Source organism: Hermetia illucens, chromosome 4 (assembly GCF_905115235.1).
Source record: "Hermetia illucens chromosome 4, iHerIll2.2.curated.20191125, whole genome shotgun sequence".
NCBI classification, from domain to species: domain Eukaryota; kingdom Metazoa; phylum Arthropoda; class Insecta; order Diptera; family Stratiomyidae; genus Hermetia; species Hermetia illucens.
The window spans coordinates 120,335,557-120,356,075 of NC_051852.1; the positions used below are offsets into that span (position 1 = coordinate 120,335,557).

General features: G+C 39.4%; 2 protein-coding genes across 2 annotated transcripts; one reads left to right on the forward strand and one right to left on the reverse strand.

Annotated features, from left to right (window-relative positions):
- Positions 1 to 356: 356 nt before the first annotated feature.
- On the reverse strand, positions 357 to 15,331 carry LOC119655172 (protein farnesyltransferase/geranylgeranyltransferase type-1 subunit alpha). The gene is made up of 5 exons (XM_038060922.1): positions 15,041 to 15,331; positions 14,856 to 14,979; positions 14,562 to 14,792; positions 6,727 to 6,967; positions 357 to 754 (listed from the first exon to the last, which is right to left on the reverse strand). The coding sequence occupies exons 1-5, from the start codon at positions 15,177 to 15,179 to the stop codon at positions 476 to 478; spliced, it is 1,014 nt and encodes a 337-aa protein (XP_037916850.1). The 5' UTR covers positions 15,180 to 15,331; the 3' UTR covers positions 357 to 475.
- A 467-nt stretch (positions 15,332 to 15,798) lies between these two features.
- LOC119655173 (peptidyl-prolyl cis-trans isomerase E) lies at positions 15,799 to 19,763 on the forward strand. The gene is made up of 5 exons (XM_038060923.1): positions 15,799 to 16,146; positions 18,555 to 18,722; positions 18,784 to 19,002; positions 19,064 to 19,236; positions 19,587 to 19,763. The coding sequence occupies exons 1-5, from the start codon at positions 15,946 to 15,948 to the stop codon at positions 19,729 to 19,731; spliced, it is 906 nt and encodes a 301-aa protein (XP_037916851.1). The 5' UTR covers positions 15,799 to 15,945; the 3' UTR covers positions 19,732 to 19,763.
- Positions 19,764 to 20,519: the final 756 nt, after the last annotated feature.

A 20,519-nucleotide genomic window follows, 5' to 3' on the forward strand; every position in this document is an offset into this window, starting at 1 on the left:
TTTTTACTTGCATCAAAACCGCGCCGTCATCTCACATGTACATGTTTTATTTCAGTTTTATTATCCCATTCCACATTGGTTTAACGATTATGTATTCCCCCTATTTATAGTTATTTGTTGACAAAGTCGCGCCCTGCGATTTTCCACCTGAAGTGGCGGCAACCAATTAAAGTTGAGGATAGACATTACACTTCAATAACGACCGTGAACTTTTAGAAAACTTGTCCTTTAAAGAAATTATCCAATTCTACTGATTTCAGTCAAAAATGCAAATATGTACGTTGCCTTCATCAGCGATGCCCTTATTGAGTGGCTTTTCACCTCAGATGATGAAAGGGAAACAGTAGAAACTTGAAAACTTTTTTAAAACTGACTATATTTATTTTCATCTATTTTACAAAATTACTTTGCTAGGTATAATATAAACTTTGTTTCAGGATCGGTGTATTCGGATGGCTATAAAATATACAAGACCTTAAGATGTACCATCATTCCGTTCTCCATCATTGTTTGCTTTCAAGCGGTTCAATTTCAATTGAAAACTGTCCACCACGTACTGCCAATACTTTTTGCGGATGACATCATGTTCCCGAATCATCCCATCACACAATTCAGCGACACGCCGCCCTAGAGCCTCCCTACTCTCGGCATTCTCTTCTCGTAAGCACTTTTCTTGGCATAGATCAATTAAAAAGGCAATTAAGTAGGGTGACCGCACATTGTTGTTGTATAATTCCTCACAGAACGCCAGGACCTGGAATAAATAATTGAATTCATTCATTCATTTTCGAAATTCAAGAGAAAAGTGATTATTTTTTAGTTTTATAGTAAACAAAAATCGTTAAAAAAGTTTTTTCACGTTCGATATTCTCAGAGAATATATAAGAGATCGAAAAGGATCTATGAAGCCTATTTAGAAGAGAATGTAAAAGAAATTACAGAAACTTATCTAGAAAAGGCTTGATATAAGCAACGACGACAGCCTACGAAAGCAAAAGGCAGTGGAGATTAATAAGCGAGGCCAAACAACGTAACAGAAGCCAGAGGCTTGCTTCGGTGACCCACAGTAGCCAAAGTCCAAAATCATAACTCCTATTAAAATTTGCCAACGGACACCAGTTGTCGTGAAAAATCATCGAAAGCAAGCAATAGCAATCAGCATCAAAAAAGGAATACACAGGATCCTAAAGTCGCAATGCAGAGAAGAAGACCAGATCAGAAGCTAATTGAATAGAATCGCTTGCAAGAAAAAGTGTACATCCAGGAAGGGAAGAGGTGAACATTCAGTAACTTCCTAAACGCGCATCCTAGAAATCGCAAAGCAGGAAGGACAGCAAGAAGGCAATTCATTCCAAGATTGAGCGGCTAAAGACCAACATGAGAGTTGGAGCCAGACGTAGATTTTCGAATATAATAAAGCTGGCAAAATCGATCCGTCAACTCTTTATAGCGCCTATTGGATAGCGCTAATGATGATAACAACGAGTGTGTGACGCTATATTCAAGCCTACCATGAAAGACCGGCAACCCTCCCCGGCAAATCCCCTTCCCCCAAATTCAAAGTTAAAGTCAAGTCTATTGTGTCTGAAAATGACTTAACACCTTGTCAAATTTATAATACCGACGCAAACTTTTGCGAATATAAACACTCTTCTGACAGAAAATATGTAGATTCGCCCGTGAAGGGAACTTTTTCCCGAGATAACTTCGTCCGAAAGTCGGGGCCAGTTCTACTCCTTCCTCACAAATAGCGCATCCTACTATCATAATATCCTTTAGGTTATAGATTAGGGATTAGTGCCCTATTATTTTTGTGACCCTTCGAAGAGACTTGAGAGTGGGTGGCATGATTTTAAAAGTCGGCTCTGATCTCACTATTGTGAAGCCATCACCTTAGGCACCTAATCTACCAGCAACTGCATTATAATCATACAAAAAACTTCGACTTTCTCGTCCTCTTGAACACATTGAGCTCGAGTTAAGTTCTGAAGAAAGTACTGATGTTGACCACAGAATAACAATACGAAATAACGAGGCTGCGAAGGCGCAGACTCTGTATCACGCTTTCAAATCACTTCGTAATTTCATGTATAATATATATCTTTTTGTTTTTGGAATTAGGTGTCCGGATAGCTGAGTGGTTAGAGCACAAAGCTGTCGTACGGAATGTCGCGGTTCAAATCTCACTGGTGGCAGTGGTATTTGTATCGTGATTTGACGTCGGATACCAGTCAACTCAGCTGTGAATGAGTACCTGAGTTAAATCAGGGTAATAATCTCGGGCGAGCGCAATGCTGACCACATTGTCTCCTACAATATACTATAGTGTACCGTTACGGTCTTGAATGAAGTGCTTTAACACACTTCAAGGCCCTGATCCAATATGGATTGTTGCGCCAACGATTATTATTATTTGGAATTAGCAAGCTTTGATATGAGCAATTGGAAACAAGGGGGAGTATAAATTATAGCAGTCATGGAAAATCCTCCATCGTCAGCGCCGGAAATGTCCGAAAGAAAAGTTTTTATCTATTTAATCTACAATGAACGAAGTATATTTAGTAATTGATTACGGATGAAGCCAGACGGCCAAATTGTGAATATATTCACGTAATATTTTGGAGAGGCGAAATTGAAACACCACAAGAGCCAAACGCTGCTTTTACAGTAGGCGAATCAACAACCGAAAATAGTTTTGAACCATATATATATAAAAGACTAATACAGATAAATAAGGAACGAGGATCATTCCTGAAAAATGAAAACAGAATAGGTCGAGGATGAAGCTCTGAGGTACTCCATTGAGGGAAAAATGGAGAAAAGATACAACCATTAAAAGAAACAGGATTTACTCTACTAAGTAAGTAAGGTTTCAACCAGGAATGAATAGTTTTTGAAAATCTATTGTGTGGTTCCTTTTAAAAACTTAAACAAGTCGAGGAACCGAAAGCTAAACGTGTCAAGTAGAAAAGTTTTTTTGTATTGCTTAAATAGGCAGAATATAGTAATATACTATTATACTACCAAGTTCATTTAAACAGATATCGGTATGGAGGGTATTTTCGGACCTAGACACCATGTACACGGATCACCATATTTTTTCATATATTTGGGTTGGATAGTTTCTGAGAACGGCTCTTATTCCCCTTGGCAACCAATGTCCAAACTAATATCGGAAAGTACTAATTGAGACTTTTCAATCATTTCACAAGACTACATGGGACGAAAAAAAATTTTAAAGCCTCCACCCCTCTTTTCCATGTTGAAGACCCCTCTTAAATTCAACGTGGAACTATACTGCACTGCATGCAATGGGATTCACAGGTCCTACCTTTCTACCAAAATTCGTATCAACAGGAGTAACTGCTTTTAAGACAATAAGTGAGACAAGAACAGGTCCTTCCGCCTGTCCGATTTCAATAGGGGTTTGTTTTACGCTAAACCTTAAAAATAAGCAAAAATCATTTTTTTTTTTCGCCATGTCATTGATTTATTCGAACGACAAAACATTCCCATTATTTCTGAAAAACGTTTTCATTTGTGTGGCTGCTTCGGCTGGTTTCGCAGTAACGCATACTATTAACCCAGTTTTCTAAGACTTTAGTGACAGTTTCTGGCTCTATCTTACGAATGGGTTGCTCGATATTCGCCTTAATGGCCTGAATTGTTAAAGATTGTTCAGAAAACATCGGTCCTGGACGCCACCCCGCAAAAAAAGTCTAACAGCGTCAACTTGTTGATAAGACGATTGCCGAACTTGGCGCGACAAATGTTGATTTTAGCAAGCGCAGTGTGGTATGGGGTGCCATCCTGCTGAAATTAAAGATCCTCCATTGAGCAGTATTTTCAAAAAAAAATGTACAAATGATGCCACCGCTCCTAAATCCACATCACTATCACTCTCTAAGGATGTATTTTCTACTAAGGATCTACTAAGGATGATTTTTCGAGCAAATTCATTGTCCACTCCGAACTGTTCTGAGGCCCAAAGTTGAAAGCGAGAAATTTTATGCTTATATATTTTATGAAAAGATTTGGACAATATTGTGAAGAAAGAAATCGACAATGGAGGGACTCAGAAGAAGAATGAAAAATATACTAGCCAAAGAGGAATCAGCTCTATCGGAAAAATAGTGAGATAAATGGTTAAAAGTAAAAATTTAAAGTAAAAGTAAAATATTAGCAGCGAGACTAGTTTCGAAGATTGAGAATGGCGAAAGTGACCAGAAGAGATTGATTTCCGGTCGGTTGTATCAGCCTTCGATGTTGTCTAAATACTGGGAAGCTACATTTTTTATTAGCATCTTCAAACTGACAACTACAAAATTTGTCCAACCTTCGATATTTTCGGAACGTGGGATCGCGACCGAGAGTTGTGTTTCTTCTACTTCCAGAGTAAATCAGACGGAGAACAAAACAGGGAAGATTTAAAAAAAATCGTTTAATGCTGAAACAATTTGATTGCATGGTACATTTTCTAGCACATAACTCTAGTCAACTGCTTTAGGAAAATTATTCAGAGGTTGGAAATCAGTATTGTGGAAAAGGAATTTGAGCATCTTGTGGAAATCAACTTCAAGAGAGACGTTTCGAACGAAACAGTTTTTGTAAGCTGAAATAGGCTGTGTTGGCTGCCAACATCCGTGCGCGGATTTCATCCTCATAGCTGTTATCGCTTGTGATTTTCGACCCTAGATAGGAGAAATTTTCAACGGTCTCAAAGTTGTAGTCTCCTGTCTTCATTGTTTTCGTTTGACCAGTGCGATTCGATGTTGTTCCTTTTTTTTTAGTTTTTATAATATATTCAGGTAACATTATTTTCGGGTAGATGTATAAGATTTTCATTTTTTTAATTTAATTATTTCATTATTACCTACAGAAGATTATAATGTTCAATGGTTCTGAATGAATACATGAAATGACCAGAAGAAGATCCTAAGTCGGTTTTGCAATTTGCTGAAACGAAAATTAATCGTTGATTCACCAACGTAAGGTCCTTGAGATATAAGAGGTATGAAGGCAAACCATATGAAACAAACTATTAAGCACGGAGCTGGCTTGATTAAATTATGAGAGTAATTTAGTGTATTCGACGTTGTGCAATTACACCTTATATAAGAATCAGCATTAGTGTCAAAATATAATTCCAAAATGAATACTGAATTCCTTTAAGTCTTGGGACAATGACTCCTGTGAGCAACACGTTCCGCCGCTACAGAGATCCAAAACAAATGACCAAGAAAGTACAAAATTGGCTTCAAACTCGAAAAGTTTCGACCCTGGAATGACCCGCTTCAAGTAGGGACCTTAACTCGTTCGAAAATCTCTAGGTCTACCTCAAAGTAGCCTTTTACAGAGAATGCGATTTACCGCCGTCTTCTTTAACCGTATCTCGAGAGAGAATACAAGAATAATGAGAAAGTATTGCAGTAAGCTATTATCCAACATTTCCAAAAAAATGAGACCCCAGACGATTGAGTGCCATAAAAGAATGGAAGGCACTCTGGACTAAGTATTTTTTTTCAAATTGAAGCAAACCTAAATAAAGCAGTTCATAATAATTATAGTGATTTGTTCCTAATCTTAAACATAAGTTTAACTAAAACATGTACATATCATAAACACATAAAGTTACAAAATATAATTAAATGTATGTGTAACAGGTGATTCGGAGGACAGTGGGAACCAGAATGAATGTAGGAATAGTACGCCCCGAAATACGGTATATGTAAAAGAAATATATTTTAGCCAAAAACAGAAAATCCTTTTTTTCCGTATCATTATCACTGACTAAAAAATCGCTCCACACCTCAAATATGAAGAAGTTCCCACGGGAATGCGGAAGCAAGAGACTGGCAAAATTACATTGATTGTGCACCTGCAAAACTTGGACTTGAAATAGTTTGTATTGGAATTGAGAGGATCCTGGATCCGCCATCCACTTGATGCCGGACCGGATCAATTGGCGGAAAGCTTTCTCTTACTTTTCTGATCCGTGGATCCCTCTTTTTGAACTAACACCCAAAGTTAAAAGAGAACACAGACTACTACGGTTTCGTCCAGGGCAGAGGCAACTCATTAGACCCTGCCTCACTGCTGCTCCGGGAGCAGCGTGAAATTATTCAAGGGTGTTGTTTGGTCAATTATATTAATTTGCAAACACAAGATGGATGCGGATTATATTAAACTTGAAAACTTGAAATTCTGGCCTAAACTGAACGAGCTGAACTAGTTTTTAATAAGCAAACAATAGCATCTGATAAGTTGGCCCTGCCATAGCCGAAACTCATACTTCATACTTAATGATATAAAGTATGAATGAGGTATTATTTAATATACATGAGCAACATCAACTAAAGCAGCCAAATCATTTTATGAGATAAATTGTGACAAGATAGCACCTTCATTTCAGAACTTCTGCATGAATGTGCTCTAACATGTCATTCTTCTTATCTATTCATACTTTTTTATATAATTTCGTCAACGAACTTTTCGTCTAAGAAACTGAATGTGTGTTTACTCACGTTTCATATAAATGATAAAAGAGATTGCGAGTGTTTAGCTCTGGTAGACTACACTAAATTCTTCAAATGTGTTTACAGTTGACTTTACAAAAGTGCTTTAATGTCAGACTACACGTAGAATATGCAAGACTCAAGTTGATCAAGATGTTTATATTTCAAGGCCCTAAATTTTATGGGGCTGTATTTACTTAGTAACACTTACCTCTTCATGTTGACTTATTGATGCTCCACCATCATGCAATATTCCACCCAAAAAATTCCAAACGCTTTCATTGTTTTTTATCAGACGAATTCGATTTACAGCGTACTGAATTTCGCGTTGAATCACTTCTGGTGTGAAGCCAAAATGTTTTAGGACGAAAAATCTTTGATTCCATGCTGAATTGTTTCTGACATCTTCCGATATTAAACGATCTACATATTCCAGTTCGTTATCGTAAAGACTGGAATGAATTACATAATTATAAATAAATAAAGATTGCTCAGTAGTCCTACAAATTTAGGTTAAAATTATTTTAGAATTGAAACTGAATGAATACTCCAATTTCTTAATGTTTTACCGCAACCACTTTCGAATTTTTGAAACTATTTTGTGGCTGCTGTTTTATAGCTTTAAGTTGGAAGAACATACTCCCGGAATAATAAACGCATGCTCGTAGAGAGGAAATAGAGGAGAAGGGATGGTTGAAGGGTACACTGACAAAGTTTTAGGAATAAATAAGATCCAGTTGTAATATGGAAAGATAGTTTTAGGCTGCTACGTGATCAAAAGAGTGTCCTGTCATCAATTTAATGGCAGTTCTTCTAATAAGCCACCTAAGACTGCGCACAGTAATCGTCGACTATTGGCGACTAAAAATGATGCACAACACCAAAGACCATAATAGAGCACACCAACCATAATATTTGCTTTTAAAATTAACTATAGTTAATTGAACAAGGGAAGGATCGTGATTTTTCAAGGTATGTAGAATATTTCACTTTTCTCAGAGCGTATTAAAAATAGCAAGATGAATTAAGTAAACAGTGAAATCGTCGTTGTTATCAGTAACGGCCTGGTATTCCCTGGATAATATACCCGCAATATACAGAAAAAGTACCTCATATTTTACGTATGATTCGCTTTATGCAGGCTTTTTCGCAGTTCTAACTTGCATAACACATTTCGGTCGGTTTGGTATGCCAGATTGAGAGGGTCGATCTATCGTAACGATACCATTTGCAAAGTGTGTTACGGTGTTTCTGACTAAAAATGGTTCCGACTTGGTAGATCAGTATGAAATATTCACCTCATTATAAACACTGCTTAATAGCATTGATGCCGACGTCTAGTACTTTCCAACTAGTTTGTCCTTGACTTCTTACAGACAGATTGTATGGTTAGAATTGAAGAGCTAAATGATCGCTATATCCTGATTGTTCGTAGTTCAGGTGGTCGGAGACATTTGTCTCTAATTCTTATTACTTCATCCATTTTTGAACAAACTTGTTTAACTGTTTTGGTTACTTCGCGCAAAAAAAACTTTTTCCATATAACTTTTAGTAGGGTTTTTGACACCTTTTTGTCCCCATTTCATCTGTTTTGCATTCCTTGCTCCGTGATTTCATCCTACTGTCATACGAGTAAAATCATGATGAATCACCAGAAATGACGCTTTCAGGGAAACTAGAATTCCTCCTAAATTTTACTTAGGGGAACAACTTTCAGGAACAATTTTCTCATAAACTTCGCTGAACGAAATTATTCTTTTAACGGAAAATGTAGTTCTTGATATGAAAATTTCAAGAATGCCCAGATCTAGAGGAAGCACACTAATGCTAGGGACCTTTTTTGTATCAAATGAATGTGCGAATATTGCAACAGAAGTTCCTAAATATTTCGGGAGACATGACTGGAAGAAATTAGATCAATCAATTGAATATATCTCATTGTTTTTCTCCACATTTTGGCACTTTTCCCGTATCATATAATACAAACACAAATTCTGACAAATGTATAAATCCTGTGTGAAAATCAGAAACAAACTGAATGAATCAGATGCATGACTTCTACTTTAACGTGATGCTGGTAGACTACAATATCTTCAATAGTAGTAAATTCATACGAGAAGTATAACTTTATTCTGTAGCTTAAATTAGGATTTGATCAAAAATTAAATCTTTTGTGCTTCTAGAAGCACATGCCATTTTGTGCCCACAACGATCATAATGTTCGCAAAGGAGCTCCGCTAAACGATCAGGGTCCTTTCCAGCGCTGTACAAATGTCATCAATGACAACAAAAGATTTCGAGGCCTTGTCCGGGAGACACGAGCTACAATGAATCATTTGTTCATCACGTTGATGACATCTGCTAGTTCTCTTACCGGATCATGGACCTTGTTCAAATGGTTCTGAATTTGGAGAAGATAGAGATAGAGAAAATATGAAACAATACTACTTCAATCATCCGAAGTACCATATATTAATGTTGTCGATACAAAGGAGTCTAGAGCGGAAACCAGCCTGTTCTCTGTCAATTAAGCTTTTTAGCTTTTGATCTTGATGCCCTTCTTCCAAATTTTAGCGATCATCTCTTTTTTCACACACTGTGAAAGATCTGACTCCCTGAATTTACGCACTTTTCACAGTAATGGGACTCCAACGTATTGCGCAGGTTAAAAATTTATGGCGTTTGCGGAGCGACTGCTCGACAATAGCCAGATCGTAGAGACGGCCCCCATTGAATATGCAGGGTCGACGCCCACTTTAAATGCGAACAGACCCAGTAACGACACACAAGTGAAAGTAAGGAACCATCAAATGATGATCCATTTCAAACCCCAGATTAGTACCCTTTTTGTGATGCCGACTATGCCTCGCCATCACGTGCCCGGATAAGGAATTGTTAGAGTCCACCTTCCCAGAGTACAAAAGCGCAGTGCCGCAAGAGAGAGAGAGGATTGCTCTCCAGAGTCCCATCATAAACTGTATATCAATATTTTAGCGCCGAAGCATCATTAGTATCCGCCTAGCGTCTGTTTACTTCAGTCAACTTTTTACCTTTTGTCGGATTTTAATATGACTAATTTTGTTGAGAAAGGAATTTGTTTGAAATTTTGTGCTGCTAACGAAATTTCGTGTGCTGATGCATTGAAAATGTTGCAAAAAGGCTTCGGGAAGTTTGCTCTGTCGAAAACTCGGATATACGAGTGGTATAAAGACCTTAAAAATGTCCGTAGAGTAGTAGAGGATTTGCCTCGTTGCCGACGACCAAAACACCCGAATTTCGTGCTAAACAACATCGAAAGACGGTGCTCAAGACATGATGAATCGCATAATTACTGGTGATAAAACGTGGGTTTATGAGTTTGGCATGGAGACAAATCAATAATCGCCAAAGTGGTACTCCGAAAATGGGTCGAAGTTGCAAAAACCAGAATGCGACAAGAAATCTAAATGCCATCCCTTGAGCGGACTAGCAGCGGTGCATGGACATGTGAGTGAAACACTGACACTTGTATGTTGCTTCAGATGAATGTTATGTTGAAGGAGAAAAAATAAATTTTCCTTAAAATTAAATAGTTATTGCTTTATTTATAAATTTCTGGTAGTTTTCTTCCATAAGGTAATCATTAAACACAAATACACATTGAAGGGCAATATGTATCTCAGGGGATCTGATGGTTCGGTATTACAATCCTGTAGACAAATTGCGCAAGCAACCAGGCTATACAAAGCTACAGCCAAAGACAGGGCAATATATTCTATTTGTCTGAGGAAGGGAAATGGGACATTTACCGAGAATGAGGACAGAGTACATCTGCTTTTCTGAACTTATTTCCCGAAATCCTACCCCACGGCGAAAGGCGAAAACATTCTACTTGGCACCCCAACAACGAACAAAGGAGGCTAGGGTAAGGACAGAGCCACTGAAATCACCCGGAGTAGATTGCATCTTCTCAGCAATATTCCAGAGAGACCTAGAAATTCTGTTAGAATCTCTTCTAAGAGTGGTAAGGGGCAGCATAGTTGAGATATATACCAAGGGTAAGTGGTCTTTATTCCGAAAGCGGGTAAAAAAGGATTCTTTTCAACCTAAATCTTTCAGACCAATTTGCCTTACATCGTTCGTACTCAAAACGGTGAAGAAGATCATAGATATTAGAACTAACGTTCTAATACGTAATCCCCGATGCCATTGTCAATACGCTTACTGGGCAGAACGCCCAATCGAAACTGCCCTGTATCAGCTAACGGATGTAATACATCCGGAATATCATAGAAACAAAAGAAACAGCATTGTGTGCGTTTTTGGACATTGTAGGAGCATTCGATAACACATCAAATACAAAGATACAAGATGCCCTGATCTGCAAGGGAATGGGAAAACCGCTTGCTTGCTGATGGCCAGAATGTTAGAAAATAGAAAAGCACAAATTCTATTGTCATTAATACTACTCAAGCCTGTCCTCAGCACGGGGTATTATCATCGATTATGTATAGTAGGGTAGAAGAGCTACCAAGTATGACATTGTTTTGTAGAGGCAAAAACGAGAATACCCTAATCCAAACTAAACTAAAGGTTACTACCGCCTGGTGCAGGAAGTCGGGGTTACATATTGAACCAAAACTATCGTAGTATTATTCACTAGGGCGCGTAAGGTTGATCACCTGAGAACGATTAGATTACATGGCATCGAGGTGGAACGAGAAACAGAGGTCAAATATTTCGGAATTGCACTAGACCAAAAATGACTCTGGACAACGTATTTTGGAAACAGAAGACAACGACCTTTCATTCCGATAAAAAGGTTGAAACACTTCGGAGTAACTGCGTAAATTGAGAGCGCGATCGTGACATACGGCTTAAACCAGCAACTGATTACCTAGTACACTGACGGCTCCCTTACAGCAGAGGGAGCGCAGGGGTCATTGGTCCAACGAAAATATACTTAGAACCAATGAGTATGCACACCTGCATATTCCAGACGGAATACAGTTGTGTCCTTTCAACTTCCAACCTCCTAACTATATGGGGTAGAACATTACTATTCTGACCGAGAGCCAAGCGGCGATTAAGGCACTTAGATACAACGTGATGAACTCTAAACTGGTATGAGAATACCTTGAGAAACTGAAAGACTCGGTTCGCACAATAAGATCTTGATACTCTGGATTCCAGGGCATGTTGAGGTGGAAGCCAATGGGGCAGCGGACGAACTAGAAAGGAAGGGAGCAGGGCCGCCTCTACACGGACCAGAACCCTACGGTGGAATCGTAAACGGATTCGTGGCTATGACAATAAAAGAACAGAAACGGCTGAGGGAACTATATTGGGCGAACCTACCAGGACTAGAGCAATCCAAGATGCTTAAGGGGGTATACGAACCCAAGCGCACAAGGGACTATTTAAACATCAGCAAGAAAATTTATAGTGGGAATACTCACTGGTCACTGCCGACTAAACTATCACCTGGGGAAGCTACGGACGCTGCCTTCAGGTTCTATGCGGAGTGCGTCGAAAACTCCATACACGTTCTGGGACAGTGTCCGACACTTGTGCGAAGTAGAGGCACCTGAGAGAATACTTAATACTGGATGCCAAGTTGAAATACTTGAAAGTAAGGAATATATTAAAACTTCTAATGGTTATAGGTTTGTTTGACAGACATAAGATTTTCACCCGCAAAGTCACGACTTCAGACTACTCAATATAAGAATTATTGCGCTACGAGTGAATTGTATATGCTTCAATGGAACACAAAGACACCTTGATTCAATGCCGGAAACGATGTCAAGATAGTGCTCGTTGACTTCATTGCAACAATCAGAAAAAAGTTGATCCTCCGTTGAACTACTGGCGAACAAAGTCCTCACGGTATTAATAACAAGAACAAAAACAGACTCATCAATTCGCTTGCAACAGAAACCTCGCAGTCTCATCGGCTTTTTCTCCCACCGCCAGCGGATAGCAAATAATGTGAATAGCAAACTGACTCCAGCTATAATTCCGATATTGAAAAGCTGCAGAGCGAAGAAATGACATCGGAACATGCCGGAGCATTAGAAGAAAAAAACTTGCAATCACTGAACCCAGGAAGCCTTAATATGGAACCAACTGAAAGACAATCAAAGCGGCTTCAGAAACCACCATCGGACAAGAATCTTAGCGGAAGAAAGAATTTGTTTGGCGAAGAGAGTCAGTAGGCCATCGATGAAAAAAAACGTACTGCATTTTAAAAATAGCAAGGGCGATCCACAAGATCCAAATGAAACAAATACGAAGAATTAATAAGTACCGCTGGCAAGATCTATAGGGAGAAGAGAGGAAAGTATAAAAATGGCGAGATCTACAAATTAAACGATAACTTTAGGACGCATAATTTAAGATCCCCGTACAATTTGACGAAAAGAATGTGTAATGACAAAATGAAACTGGCGATAGTCTTAGTAGACCATCCTGAGTGGCCAGACACGACCAAGAGGGAATTGCCATCCCAAAAATCAAAAAATATTAAAGCTCCAAAGAAGTGTTCCGTCGACACGTGTTTGTTTGCCCCTTGCTAGGTTGGGAATGTGGAGAGTCCTTTGACCATTCTGATCCCTCATGTGTGATTATACAAAACTTCACGTGTCCCTTACCGGTACGGGTGTCTGGAATTTGAAGATGGGGATTTGCGCGAACCTACCAAAAGATCAGCACGCGAGTGAAACCTGAAAATGAAATACAAAAATAACGACTCGACCGGGTTCAGAAACGAACGACGATTAGAGCACGCACCCAATAATATGATCATCCTTTCACAATGCAATATTTTAAGCGTTGTGAAGACAACAACAACGTTCCAACTAGAATCAGCCACAATACGCAGCATGGGTAAGCTTACGTGCGACCGGAAGACCAACGTACATTCGGGTTTTGCTTGCACTACTAGAAAAGTGTTATTAAATACAAATTGGCATTTGTTCAAATGGAAATGGACTTTTGGGCTTAGGCGAAAGCTATCTATTATTGGTTTTTTAATGAGTAAAATTAATCAGTTTTATGTTAAATCTTGAATACAAATTAATGTCGGGATGGCAATTGGGAAACTGGAAGTAATAAACTGGGAAAGCTAACGGGTGTTAAAATATGAGAAAACGAAGACATATTGCATATTATTAAATGAATTCTCCCGTCAGATTGTTCCTGGGAAAGGCAAGGGAAATGCTGTTTGAATCTCAAAGTCATGGACACTACAAATGACAATAGGGTTTCAGTCAGAAACATATTGTGCAGAATCACAGCGAGAAATCAAAGGTCCCACTATTTCGAGGAACTACTTAGCGCCATTACCCAATCTCCACACATCGAATGAGCAGCTGTGCAAGCAACTACACTCGGAGAAAGCGCCGGGTATGGATGGAATACCTGAGGAGCCACAAAAGACACAAAATGTAGGATTGGTGACCAGGCTTCATAGGCTCATAAACACTATTTGGCCTGACAAAACTATTCCAGAGGAAAAAATCATTGTTTTCGAACGGGGAGTCCTCAGGAGAATGCTAGCCCCAGTGAAGGTCCCGCTGTCCGCTTTAAATAAGATTCAACAGTGTGTACGCCATGTAAAGCCCACTCAAAGGCAAGGTGAAAGGAAGACGGCCGCCCAACAGATGGAAGGACTCCGTGGACAACGCGAATTACACGCTGTCCGCTTTCCGCAATTAGAGATCGAGAAGAATGGAGACAAAAACTTCGGGTAGCCAAGAGCCGATGTTTTCATATAATTTCCGGTATCAACCGCAACCATTTCTCCTCCTCTAAACACTACTCGCAATTTCCGTAATGTGATAAACTTAAGTTTTTAATTTTTGGTAGGACATCTTTTTTCCGCAAACAATTTCCTGGAAATTTCGAACAAACTTCCTTAATTCTTTTGTAATTTTAACCAAAAACGGAAGTGAAACGTATAATAGTTGCAAAAATTGTAAATTATGCGACCTTTTGGTAGAATGCAGAAAGTTTTAGGGTGGTGACTGCGTTTCTAAAAATAGCTCAAACATTTATTCCACTTACTTGAAGGTTTTTATTGCCCACTGGCGATGTTGCCACGCGTGGTAGTTCTTCGAATCCATGCTCAGCACACTCTCCGTCAAGCGCAACTCGTCTGAAGGATCATTCAACCATTCGACTATCACGCGCCTGTGATGCCAGACCTGGTAGTTCTTCGGATTATCCGAGATCACATCATCGATGTACTGAAGCTCCTGTTGCAAATTACAGCCAAGCGCCTTGAGGATATCCCGCCTGATGTACAGATAAAAGATACAATTACGACACATGAAATAATGAAGGCACTTTCGCTTTTACCGATATTGCCACACGGTGTAGTTGGCGGCATTCAGTCGAAGGGCATCGCGCGTCAGCTCCAAGGCACGAGTTGACTTCTCAGAGGAGGCAAGAATGGCACGGAAGTAATCGTAGACATCTTTAACTGAAATGATATAAAATATATCTCTCTCCTCACTGCATTCAATTCCAATTTGATGAATTACATTTTTCGCTATAGGAGATCACTACAACGGGATTTTCCCCGTCATCCTGTTCAATCGGGGTCACATCAGCCCAGTCACTGCGCTGCCTGTAGGGAATCCAGTCTGGGGCCAATTCCTCGTCTGAACTATTGTCACTCATTTTCTATGACTCAGAATCACAATTGCTAATGATTTTGTTCTAAGTGAACGCAGTCCAAAAAGCGTTTGCTCACTGTGACACCGAACAGATAAAACAGGTCCGCGATTAGACTGCGGCCGCCGGAATGTTGACAGATGTATGAGATAGCACACGTCCGATTCGAAAATATGCCATTTAGATAAGTAGCAGTGCCATCTAGATGTGTCTGGCAAGAAAAGTTTGAGAGCTGCTGAATAATGGTTGGAGAATGAAAAAAATTCAAATCTGATTTTTGGGGATTATAAGATTTTTTGGCGTGAAATAAATAGTTTTTGAATTGATGGATGAATTGAATTGATGATTTAATGAAAAAGGGCCTGAAAAAAAAGTAAGAAAGCTGAAAGCCAACGCCTGGGAGATTTATAAACTGTCAATGGAGAACAACGAAGATTTAAAATAGAACTGAGGTTAACTCTCTTATACACTACGGTATGGATTTTAGAATGTTTATAATATGTTTTTTTATATATTTGCTTATTTATTTTATAAAATAAACTTAGGTTTCTGAATTATAAACTCGCATATGAATCCAATTGTACAAAACCCTACCCATTGTTTTGCTTACCGGTTAAACGTGATAATTGTCAAATCTATCAGCTGAACTGTCAACTAAACGTTTTACAATAATTTTGGCGACTACCGGCGAAGTTTTCGATGGTCTCTAAGGAAAGGTGAAAAGAAGTGACTTTTTTGACTATTGCCAATTGAAGAGAAAAGCTGGAGCAGCATGTCAAACGACAAGCGAACCATATATGTTGGGGGCTTAGCGGACGAAGTTGAAGAAAAACTTCTCAAAGACGCTTTCATTCCATTTGGAGATATTGCCGACATCCAAATGCCCGTGGATTATGAAACCCAGAAACACCGAGGATTTGCTTTTGTTGAATACGAAGTGGCTGAGGATGCAGCAGCTGCCATCGATAACATGGTGAGTAACATTCGTTTAAAGTCAGTGCAGTAGTATGAAAACGGCACCCTGGATGCTCAAATATAGTTGTGCTGCTAGATTGAGCACGCTTTTATTCTTTGTGCAAGAACGGTGCGACTTTCACGTGAATTCCTTTTTACCTTGCAACCAAAGGGGGTTTCAGCAATGAACCAGACACATGGCCTCCTCGAGTCAACTGCCAAAAGTCAAAATGGGCTAATCGCGCTGCGTTTTCTTACGGGAAGAAATGCTTAAGCCGGACCGTAGGGACACTCTTGATCGTATCTCCGACATTTAGGCTAGAATGGTGTGGGCCTCACTCGAGGATTTGGAAGGGATCCTCGTAAGGTGGCTTCAACAGCCTAAGACATGCATGTAGTTGTGATCCCTGCATACGTCGGCTACATTTTGCGGGTGGTGGCGGTTCCACGTTTCGCACTGCACTGCGCACTGATATGGAACCCCGACCATATGTCGAGTGTCGGGTCGCTAGGGTGTCTTAGATTCTCCCTGCAATCCGAGCTTCGTGGGACTTGCTGCAAATTTTTCGCGATCAGCTGTACAGGAGTCAAAAAGAACGGTTGGAAGGACTTGCGACTAAGAAGAGTTGTCTTGGGCCATTATAGAAACCTTTCGCGTCTTGTGTCTGTCCTTTAGACCACTGGTGGTACGCGGTTGTCCATGGGAGTTTGAACCCGAGAAGTTGGCCTAATTCCGAGAATCCACTCGCGACAAAGGGCTTCGGTGCAACATTGTGTAGAAATGTCTCTCGGAGGTACAGCTTCAAGCTAACGCGTGAGCTCGATGATTATGAGGCAATACCTGAAACCGGTCGAGTATAGTCAATGAAAACGAGATGAATTGCGTGGAAACACTTACTTTCTGACATAGTCCGTAGTCTTGCACTTTGCTCATGCGATGCACTGTCTGAGTCAAGAATTAATGCTTTGCGGGGATTATCTGAATCAGCATCCAGATGCCTGGAGGCGCTAGGTACTGAATGGCATGAAATAGTTCCTTGCGGAAATTGGTCGGAATATATGGGTTGTTCCCTTGTCTCAGATCTTGCAGTGTATACTGGACGATGAGCCAAACATAGGAAACTCCGCAGATGCGCATTTCGAGTTGGTTCTGAGGCTCTGAAGAATTGCGTCATCCTGCGCCTCTGCGATTGTCAGAAAGCCAACTGTGGTGTGGATCTTGATTTGCGCAACACGTGACAACGCAAAAGCGACTACGTTATATGTTCCAGACACATGTAGAATGCCAGAAGTGAATTGCCTGATATAGCTCGGGTCAGTGGTGCGTATCAGGCGAAAGTTTTTGGTGTTCGATCCAAACAAGTAGGTTAAGGATCGATTGATGCCGGAACAGATGGCAGTCAGGCATCGTTATCATAATCTTCAGTTCAACTATATTTGCCTCTCCTTCCAAATCCAGAGCCATTTTTCCAAAGTCCATGACCCAACGAGAAAGCAGCAGATGTTATCAGCGTAGTCGTAGCGTTTACGGTAAGATGTTGTGGTCCATTGAACTCTCCCACGTCCTCAGAACAAAACAGCATAAAGAACCGATAAGAATTAGGAATAATAATGATGACAAGATGTAATTCTAACAGACTCCGCTCTTAATAGGTGTAGACTTTTCTGAAAATCAGTTATTGAAAACTGCCAAAAAAATTAAAGGAGTTTTTATTGCAAAGTTTAAGATCTCGTCAGACCTGGCTGATCTTTTATTGTATACCTTTTTGGTTAAGTTAATGAGCTGTGCTAAATCTGTCTGCTTCAGATCGTCAATCAACATTTGGCCAGTGACAGTGATTTGACCCGAAGCGGGCTTCACCCAAATTCCTGAAGTTTAGTTGGTTTTTCTGCGGATTTGAGGCAGGTTGGTGCGCCGTTCTAGGAAAAGTGTTCCTAGCAGCTTATGCGTATGATGTGTGTCACCGATTGGTTGACTTCGATATACCAGCTTTCCTTCTGGCAACCATTTCTTTGTATGCCAGGTATTCGTGATAAATGACCCGGTCTGAATGCAGTTACAGTAGCGGAGGTATTCCCCGCGCAGGCGGACTTCCTTTCCCCAAGTCAGGTTGTTGATGATCACCAAAGACTGCTTCGATTCTTCTGTTAATTTTCTTGAAATTAGATTTTAAAAATGTTTATCCAAAATGTGAGATACTAATAATGACTAATACTGGTAAATATATTCTGCTTAAAAAATTAATTATTTCAATAAAACATTTTTAAAAAAAACTTCGTTCCAACCCGCTATTCACATATTATACACAATTTTTGTTATTTTATACAAAAGATATCTCCTTTATAATGAATCCATTTTTTAATTGTTAGTGCCAACAGTTTCTATCTGTAAAGCGGTTAATTCATATTTCACTCCCAATTTCGTAGAACGATTCAGAGCTATGTGGAAGGACAATCCGTGTGAATTTAGCGAAGCCAGTAAGAGTAAAAGAAGGAAGCATAAAACCCGTTTGGGCTGATGACGAATGGCTTCAAAAACATGCAGGCGCTACACTTGAAGAAAAAGAAAAGGAAGAGAATGAGAAAAAGGCCGAGGTAAGAGCCCAATGACAACTGTGAAAACATTCTCATAATAATATCCAATATGTATTCAAAGGAATCAGAATCTACTCCAGTCGTTATTTCCAAACCGGAAAAACGTAATCCTCAAGTGTATTTCGACATTCGAATAGGCGGTAACGATGTTGGTCGGATAGTTATGCTACTTAGAGCTGATGTAGTTCCCAAAACAGCAGAAAATTTCCGAAGTCTGTGTACACACGAGCAGGGCTTTGGATATAAAGGAAGCACACTGCATCGAGTGATACCAGAGTTTGTAAGTGTTTGTCTGGTAATTAAGCCAGATTCAATAAAAAATTGATATTTCTTCCTCACAGATGTGTCAAGGTGGAGATTTCACAAATCACAATGGTACCGGGGGAAAATCTATTTATGGTAAAAAGTTCGCAGATGAAAATTTCACCTTAAAGCACAACGGTTTCGGAACATTGTCAATGGCTAATTCAGGTCCTAACACAAATGGGTCGCAGTTTTTCATATGCACAACAAAGTAAGTCATGTCACTATTAAACCGAATTTATTATAATAAACCTTGGATTGCCTTGAGTATTTGTTTATTAAGTTGAAGCAATTGCGCTGGATCCATACATTCAGATGAACGTAGCAGCAAACTAGAAATTCCCGCATTTATTTTTAACAAAGATTTAAACAGATGAAGTTTTTGGTTTGCGATTTACAACACAAGTTTTTAATCATTTCTTTTTTGATTTAATTATACATGTGAATCGAAAAAAATTGATTGTTTGGCTGACTATTTACGGCTTTGAAATATTTTACTCTAAATCAATAAATTTTTTTATTCATGTTTCTGTTACTAAATCTTAAAATTTCTAATTCTAGAACTGATTGGCTTGATGGTAAGCATGTGGTTTTCGGACATGTCATAAGCGGAGCCGACGTTGTTCGTAAGATTGAACGTTGTGGGACGAAAAACGGAACACCTACACAAAAAGTTGTTATATATTCTTGTGGAGAACTGAAATAAAGACAAAACCTCAAATTTTTAAAAAGTATTGATAAATCATTGGAAAATTCCCCCCTTAATTTCATATCTTATCCCTTTAAATCAATCTGATGTTTTTCTGGTTATGCGTGCAGTATAAAGCATTTTCATACATGGCAAGTGTTTAAAGATTTGTCCAATGTGGGACACATTGAAACAATTAAAAGTAAGCAATGCCCGTGGTCAGAGTTCAAACCTGAGGCACGAAGCCAAATCATGAAATTAATGTCTAAAACATCTTAACCATTGCTTTTTCTAATATGCCACTTAGTTCTCCATTGTTTATCGGCATAAAGACTTACAATGCCATTTGATACTGTTGGTGCTGACTTTGATATATGATACATGATCGGGCACCCCCTTATCATGGATCGTTGTTGATGTCAAATAGTCTTGTTTTTATCTGGCTTCGCACATAGTTCAGTGTCAGCCTAATCAGTCTTATCAATTTAGCCAGAATACCGACTATCTCATGATCTTGTACGGTTTTACCCTGGCTGTCGTATCATAGGCAGCCTTGGAGTCGATAAAACAATGGTGCAACCGATGGCCATATTCCAACATATTTTCCATCGCTTGCCGCCTGTTGTGGTCTTGCCTGGAATAATTCCTCTTTGGTATAGGCCGATGATGTTCTGGGCCTATGAAGCAAGGGAAAGAAACGTGATACCTCTGCTGCACTGCGTGATATCCTCCTTTTGTGTATGGGACAGATAATGCCTCGTTGTCAGGCGTCATGTATAAGTTGACTAGAAAAGTGAAACTGATTA